The 8,572-nt window shown below is 53.8% G+C and overlaps 1 protein-coding gene across 1 annotated transcript; it reads left to right on the forward strand.

The window, feature by feature from the left end:
- Positions 1–7,610: 7,610 nt before the first annotated feature.
- On the forward strand, positions 7,611–8,333 carry SOX14 (SRY-box transcription factor 14). Its single transcript, XM_066351753.1, has one exon. It carries the CDS (start codon positions 7,611–7,613, stop codon positions 8,331–8,333), a length of 723 nt encoding a protein of 240 aa, XP_066207850.1.
- The last annotated feature ends 239 nt before the right edge of the window (positions 8,334–8,572 follow it).

The raw sequence follows: 8,572 nt of genomic DNA on the forward strand, positions 1-8,572 counted from the left end.
CTCTTCCCTTTTGGTACTCAGTTGGAGCCCATGGTAGGAAGTCCCCAGTACAGTCCCCAATGATCCCTCCTCCTGGTATTCACACTCTTGTTAAGTCAGATTCTACCAAACTTCTGTCTCAGTCCCTCTCAGATCATTTTCACAGGGGGAAATCATGCTATCATGTTTTGACCAGTTTTTAGGTAAAAGCCCATGTAGTGAGAAACGAGAGACCTCCTGCCAACAGCTACAAGAGTGAGTCTGAAAGCAGATTCTCCATCTCAATCAAGCCTTCAGATGACTGCACCCAACAACATCTTGATTGCCCTCTCATAAGAGTACCTGAGTCCAAACCAACCAGCTGAGCTGCTCCTGGATTCTTGATCCTCAGAAAGCATATGAGATACTAAAAGTTTGTTATTTTAAGTCACTAAGTTTTGGCGTAGTTTGTTACACTGAAGGCCAAGATAAGCAAGTAATTTGCCCATAGTCTCACAGTAACTAGAAGCCCTAAATTTTGAAGTCTGTTTTTTATAGTTCTTTCTACTTAACCATCAACTCACTCAACAAATATTTCAACAAGTTTCATATTAAATAAAACGTTAAGGCTTGTTGGGTTTCAGAACATGTAAAAACTATGCTTTAAAGAAACACCAGGTACATGAAAATAAATCTTTATTGTAGCACCTTTGCAACTGTTGAGTGTCCTAATATTTCCTGCTATTTCGGTTGTGGGCAGAGGCAGGTTCCACAAAAAAGAGGGAGTGTTATTCTGATCCTTGACTGGGGCTTGTTGCCAGAGTTTGGTCTTATCCTCTGCAGTGTATAATTTGTGATAAAATTGGCAAGAGAATGTATGCTCCAGTAACTTGGCCAATTGCATTAGCAAACACAGAGCCTTAAAGAGTATTATTTATGATAAAAGCTGACCAAGGATTCTCACATTAGAAGAATGGGAGTGGGGGAGCCCTAACACATGTGAAAAACCTGAACACAATAAAACCCAAGGCAGAGGCTTACAATGCTGACATTCTTTTGGCTTTTATTCTTAGAAGCAAAATATGTCTCGCCTGTTCTTATAACCACTGGAATTTTTTTAAGTCTCAGAAACCTCATTTTCTCATATACAAATTCTGTATTTCTAAAGTGAGAAGTTCAAGATGGCTATATGTATACTCAATTCTCCATTTAGGGCCAACTTAGAGGCCTGGGCCCTTTCACAGGGAAATGGGAAGAATAACTCAGGGGCTGTTAATATTTACTGACTACCAACCCTGGTTGGTTGGTTCAGTGGTAGAGCATTGGCCCGGCATGTGGATGTCCAGGTTTGATTCCCAGTCAGGACACACAGGAGAAGTGACCATCTGCTTCTCCACCGCTCCTCCTTTTTCTTCTCTCTCTCTCTATCTTTCTCTTCTCCTCCCCTCCTGCAGCCAGGGTTTGTTGGCCCTAATGCTGAGGGATGGCTCCATGGGCTCTGCCTCAGACGCTAAAAAAATGGCTCCGGAGCAAGGGCCACAGATGGGCAGAGCATCACCCACTGGATCCCAGTCAGTCAGGGTGCATGCAGGAGTCTGAATCTGCCTCCCCTCCTCTCACTAAAAAAAACAAACAACTACTGACTACAAGGTGGCATTATTCTTTAAGGGATGGTCAAGCAGCTGACCTCAGCATCAATAAAAATCTGCCCATTTATAAAGTTTCTGGCCCATAATTGGGAGCGAGAGTCCTCCACAAGTAAAGTGTCTTAAAACTAATATTTTGTGCATGTGTGCATGGTTGCTGGGATTGTTGTTAAATAATTCTGATGTGTCTCATTTCAGTGAATTCCCAGTATATGTGAATAAAACAAATTCGATAAAATCTACAAGACTCTGAGTAATCTGGGCTTTGCTGACCTCTCCCACCCTTTTCTGTACATTCTTCCCAGAGTCATGGCCAGGTTTTCAACCACACTGGCTCCTTAAATCCTTCAGGTACTCTCAGTCAGTCTCTTCTCCAGGTGGTGGCCTTTCCTGCTTCTCCTGCTACACTCCCTACCTCCATACACTGGCTCTTCGCTGTGCTCAGGTTCCTGACCACCCAGTGTAATGTAAGCACCCTCCTCAGCCTGTTTCTTCAACCTCATTCATTGTTGACCACTTATCACCATCAGAAATTAACTCCTTATTTATTCAAGGACAACATAATATAACCTAACCATTTATTGAGCAGTTTCACATGCCAAGCACTGCTCTCGGGACTTTCTTCATAGTAACTTATTTAGTCCTGATAATAATCCATTATGCTCATTCCGAGGAAACCAGGACACAGACAAGTAAGTAAGAATTTGTTTTGTGTGTTGTTGCTGTTGTTTTCTTGGTTGGTTGGTTGGTCGACTGGTTTGTTTTTTGTCTGTCTTCCCATTGGGTTGTAAGCACCAAGAGAGAAGGTCCTTTGCAGGTTTTGTTTACTGCTGTATGCCAGCACCTAGCCTGGCACAAAGTAGGTGCTCAATAAATAGCTGTTTTAATTGATGAATAAATAAGAAGATTTCAAAACCCTGCCCCTGTTTCATCCTTTCTTTTTTTCTGGGAGATGTGTGTAGATGTTATGCAATCATCTATTAACGTGCACCACGCCAGTGATCACATGATCCCTGCTACGAAGAGGCTCCAGCTACTCAAGTGAAGGGGTTTTAAGTATCAAAATGTCTCCTTACCTGGACGCACACCTGGTGCTGAAACAGAAGTGTCCTTCAGCCCAGCCAAGAGCCTTGCTAGCTCTGCCGCCGCAAACACTCGGTTGCAGGGTCTCCAGGGACAAGAGTTGGTGCTGGGACAAGAGTTTGTTTTCTTTTTGTTTCTTGCTAGAAGCCGCGCCCTCCTGTGCGATCTGTGCAAGGGCCCCGTGGTTTTACAAAATTTCAAACTCTCCTAGTGGGCTGGGCTGGGTTCTGGAGGGAAGAGCCTAGAGCAATTACCAGGAAATGTCTTAATAAGAACAGAGCCCTGGGTTCTTTCCGGCAGTCTCGAGACATGGGATATATTACGTCTTTGGATCTGAGAATAGACAGAAAAATAGGAAAAAGCAGGGTACCCAAATATGAAAATATTTTTGCTAATAACAAAATTACAAATGTATGGTTTAATCAAAGGGCATTATTTCCCAACATCATTCTATCACTCGCAGTGTGTTGCAGTCGCTCAGAGTTGGGTCGGATTAACAGTCCTGCAGCTGAACGTCAGTGCGCCTCGCGCTCCCTCTCCCAGCAGAGAGCTGAAAGCTGGACTCCGGCGGAGGATCTCCGACACCGGTACTTGAAACTTCGCTCAGGTCCTTTCCGGAATCCCCGAGCGGCGGCAAAGAGCCGAAAGGACTGGCGGCCCACGAGCGCCCAACGCCTCGGCGTGTCAAGACGCAGGCAGTTCTCTTGGTGTCTTCGGGGAAACTACTGGGTACGACGTACCCACTTCCCTGCCGTCCCCGCTCCCAGTTATGTTCTTAAAGCCCAGGTCTGCGCACCTCCTTCTACGCGCTGAGCTGTTGCTCAGTCCCGGAGGCCTCGGAGCGAGACCTTCTGTCCACCGGAGAGGAGCGGGCGGGGCTGGAAGGCGGGCAGAGCGTGGGGCAGGCACGTGGGCGCAACCTGGGCACCGGGGGCTCCGCGCTTAGCGACCAGGCTGCATCTGGGGTCCTGTCCCCGCAGCCGTAAGGCAGGGAAAGGCCTGTTGGAAAAATCTAAGCCTGAGCAGAAAGACACTACTGAGCGTCTTCCCTGCTCTTCAGAGTTTGCTGACACTGGATCCTCAGAGATGAATAGCACGCAGTTACCTCCCTCGAGGAGCTCAAAGTCTGGTGGACTGACGGGCTGCGACGGGACTGCGGAAAAGGCCATGAGAAAAGAGAAAAGAGAGTGTGCAAGTGAGAACACAGAAGGGGTCTTAGCCCAGCTCGGGAATCAAAGAAGGCTCTGCAGAGGAAATAAAGCCTCTAAAGAAACCTAAGGGGACGCTCAAGAGTTGCCCGGAAGGAGATGGAAAGGCCCAGACCTTGAAGAAAGGAACAGGCTTCTTCTGGGGCGCTGGAGAGAGTGCGCAGGGCAAGAATTAATAGTGTCCCGACCTCTTCTTCAGGTCTGCAGGAACTGCGTGGGTTCCTGGGTAGATGCCCTGTAGCTCAGGGGTCCAGACTTTAGGCTTAGGCGTGCACGCTGCGTACTTAGAGTAATTGCTCTGCGTAAAGACGCGCTACTGTGACTGTCCGTGAATTCTCTGGGTAAACGCAGAAGCGGAAAGGCCGTCTCCCAGGGACGTCCCCCCCCGGAGGGTGCCCTGGTGGACAAAGACCCAAGCTTCTGGCTACGGATCAAGTAGGAGGCGCGTGTAGGTGACCTCTGTCCTAAGGCTTGTTCCAGCGGTCACCAAAGCGCTGCTTTTTCCTTGAGGACTCCTCTCCAGACGTCTGCCTTGTTCCCTAGGCCTGAGCGGGGGGCAGAGCTCCAGAGGGGCGCGCCACGCAAAACAAGGTAGAGGCCTGGCTGGAGACAGCTCCAGGTCGGACCCCAGGATCACAGGAAGCCCTGTGTGGGGCCCAGTTCTGAAGGGTCCTGAATAAACACGTGGCCACGCAGCACTGCACGAAGGGCGTATGCGGCTGCGCTGTTCGCCTAAGTGACGCCGCGATGCCGCTCCGGAGACCCCTCGCAGCGCCGAGTTCAAGCCTCAAGGCCAAGAAACGCAAAGGGATGGTGGCGCGCGCAAGACTCCGGAACCCTGGAAGGTCAGGCGGTGCCGACACAACCAACCAACCAAACAAACCAAAAAACCCGCCACCCCACCGTTTCAAACTCCTGGTACTAATCTGCTCCAGACTCCTAGGTCGAGAACTAGAGCCGAGCACGAGATGTTGAGGAGAAGCCCGGACAGTAGGAAGAGAGAGACTGAGGGACCACCGGAGAGCACGCTGCCGGAGCTGCCTCGGGGCGGTTGGAATGAGTTGCCCGTAAACTGGGAAAGGGCCCACGACCCTGTGCCGGATCCCCTCCATTAGCAGTTCCCAGAGGCTGATTTGCATTAACCCAAACGTGTCTCCGGGTGTGGATTTAGTGTCCCGTGAGGGTTCCGGTGTGAGAGTCTGTGGTGGATCCCTGCCGGATGCTACACCTCTCTGCAGATATGAGCATTTCTGTTATTTCCTCGCCAAACCGTGAGGGCCGAGTCGCCTGGCCCCTGGACCTTTGATCCAGGCCCTGAGAGAAGGGCTCAGTCTGCAGCTAGTTCCACCTGAGTAAGGGTCGCCTGCGACTCTCGGAAACCCTCCCAGACTGGGCTGAAAGGTGCTTCTACTTCCTAGCACCCCAAGCTAAATAAAACTTGCATAGAAAACAGGGGTGGGGCCAAGGCTGGGGCTGAGAACCATGTAACGCCTGCTAGCGAGCCCACGCCGAGGTGGCGCCCTTGTCGCAGGTGTACGGTGAGGGAGAGAGGCCAGGGTCCGAACAGAGTCTAAGTGAATCACGAACTGGTGTAACAATCAGCTTTCCAGTGCGATTTATCTGCGTGGCTCATTTCGATGGTTCCAACAGTCTCGTTGAGAGTTCCGCGTTTGGCTGCAGCATCAGCAAATCCAAAGTGGAGCCGAGTGGGGTAAGAAAAAGAAAGGGTTCTCAACTCCTGTACACCTGGTGTCACCACTTCCCACTGGAGTCCCCTTTTGCTAATCATTCAGACTTTCTCGACCTCAGTTTCCTAATCTGTGAAATGGGCATAGTGTCCACCTCTCTGAAGAGCGCGCTAAGTGTGAAAAGTGCAACGCATCTAACTGTAGGAAGAAGCAAAGTCTTAGCCTCAAACTTGACAAACTAGATGCTAAAGAAAGACCTTCTTTCCCTGTCTCCTCGTTTTCTGCTTGGCTCGCCCCCACCCCCAACGCCTCCAAGCCCGGGGAGCGGTGAACGTTTCTGCTCGGTCCTCCCGAGAGAGGCTGGTGCAAAAGCCAATAAGCCTGGAACACATGCAGGTCCTTCTGGGCCTGGGACAATGGTTTCCATTTAATAAATATTTCCCCCAAGGGCATTTCACGTTGGGCAGGCAATTATTCAAAGGAAACAGGCGCGCAGGTCTGCTCTGCTTGTTATTTCCTCCCCTTTTACCCGAAAATACTCATCTAAGGCAAGAAACGCATCTCGCATTCTCGCCGGATGGAAAGACGCACGAGGGACGTACTAACCCCGGGTGCGGAGATGGCTGGAGACCCTGCTCTAGGCCCTCTGTCAAAGGGGCGACGGGAAAGTCCTCCGCCCGGGGGGCGCTTGTCCTCCGGGCTGCCTTTCCGCGGTGGGCAAATGTGGAGGGCAAGTTGGAGGTTTTAAAACACTAAATTATAATAAAATAAATAGGAATCGTGATGGAAATCCCATTCCCGCCCCCCTCCAAGAAAGTGCAGAGCATAGCGCAGTTCTCTTCGAGGCTTACCAGCCAGGGTTCGAAACCTCTGTCCTGCGGGACGTGAGGCCTCCGGCGCCCTCTGGGAGCGCACCTCCGAGCCTGCCGGGGGCGCAGCGCCGCGCCGGGGCGCCGCATCCCGGGCGCCTGGGGCGGGGGTGGAGGCGGGCGGCGGGGCGTCCCGGGAGGAAGCAGCCCGAGGAGTGCGGAGGGAATAGCACACGAAAAGTTTATTTCGCTTTTTAACCTGCGTTTGATACATTCTTTTCTCCTCCAAGGATCTTTGACAAGGGGGATAAAGTGCTGTCCTTGCGTTTCGTGACGAGGCTGTCCTATTTATCAACACGCGCTGCCGGCGTGCCCCCTGGGCTGCCCCTTCCCCGGGTCTTTGTATTCGAAGCCTTAATTCTCCTTTGCAAACTGGGAAAGGAAACAGTCAAGGAGAGTTTTGTGTGTTAACAGTGTCAGAAACAATGTGGAACCCAAGCCCCGTTCTGAGCCGGCCGCTCTCCTCTCCAGCTCGGTCTTTCCCTCACACCCCTTCCCCGCCCCCACCGGCCGCGCTCCCTCCAGCCTCCGCCGGCGCGTCGGCAGGTGCGCCCCTCGCTTTCTCCGCTGCTGATTGGAGCCCAGGTTGGGGAGTCGCCGCCCCACGCTTATGTCAGAGTGCTGGCTGTCCCGGCCCACCTCGCCTTTGAACTTCGCCGCTTTTGGCTCCCGTTCACCAGCCTCCCCGCATTCTCAGCCAGGTGCCGCGCTGGGCGAGGCGTCTCCGGGAGAGCCGCGGGCGGGGGGAGGGAGCCACGGCCGTAGACACCGGAGAGAGGAGAACCAGAGAAAGAGAACGTGGAAAGGGGGAGAAGGAGGAGCTTCGTGCTCTCTCCAGAAAATTACTTGGGCACTGAATCCCAGAGACTCCGGCACTTGGGCCCCCAGCAAGCGTCGGCAGCCCCCCGGCCGGCCACCCTCTCTCCCCCTCCCTTCCCGCCCCCACTCGCCCCTCGGGGCCTGCCTGGACGCAGAGCCTGGCATGATCAGCTGAACTTTGCCGGGTTAGTGCTTCTCTCTGGCGTCCCCTCAGCGGTGCGGAGGCGAGGGGAACGCAGACTCCCGGCTCGGGAACGACAGACAGGCAGACAGACAACCGCGCCCAGCTCGCCTGCAGAACCCTGCACTCCCACCCCCATCCGCCTAGCCTCTGGGACCATGTCCAAACCTTCAGACCACATCAAGCGACCCATGAATGCCTTCATGGTGTGGTCCCGAGGCCAGCGGCGCAAGATGGCCCAGGAAAACCCTAAGATGCACAACTCAGAGATCAGCAAACGCCTAGGCGCCGAATGGAAGCTCCTGTCCGAGGCAGAGAAGCGGCCGTACATCGACGAGGCCAAGAGGCTGCGCGCCCAGCACATGAAGGAGCACCCCGACTACAAGTACCGGCCGCGGCGCAAGCCCAAGAACCTGCTCAAGAAGGACAGGTATGTCTTCCCCCTGCCCTACCTGGGCGACACGGACCCGCTCAAGGCGGCTGGCCTGCCCGTGGGGGCCTCCGACGGCCTCCTGAGCGCGCCCGAGAAAGCTCGGGCCTTCTTGCCGCCCGCCTCGGCGCCCTACTCCCTGCTGGACCCTGCGCAGTTTAGCTCGAGCGCCATCCAGAAGATGGGCGAAGTGCCCCACACCTTGGCCACCGGCGCGCTGCCCTACGCGTCCACCCTGGGCTACCAGAACGGCGCCTTCGGCAGCCTCAGCTGCCCCAGCCAGCACACGCACACGCACCCGTCCCCCACCAACCCGGGCTACGTGGTGCCCTGTAACTGTACCGCCTGGTCTGCCTCCACCCTGCAGCCCCCTGTCGCCTACATCCTCTTCCCCGGCATGACCAAGACTGGCATAGACCCTTATTCGTCAGCCCACGCCACGGCCATGTAACCCCCAGCCCTGCCCGCCAGACCTGGAGGCGGCCTGGAATCGGGGTTTGTACCCTGTCCTCTGCGCCTAGCCGGGCCTGCAGATGCCTCGGGGCCATCCCCGACGGCCGTGTCCTACCCTGTCCCAGACTCTTCCTCTTTCTTCTAGGAGGATGGTAGGGGTGTCCTACCGGGCCCAAGGCGCAGACAGGTGCCAGAAACTTGCGAACATTATGACCGATATACAGTTGCCCCTATCCT

The sequence above is a fragment of the Saccopteryx leptura genome, chromosome 10 (assembly GCF_036850995.1).
Source record: "Saccopteryx leptura isolate mSacLep1 chromosome 10, mSacLep1_pri_phased_curated, whole genome shotgun sequence".
NCBI lineage: Eukaryota > Metazoa > Chordata > Mammalia > Chiroptera > Emballonuridae > Saccopteryx > Saccopteryx leptura.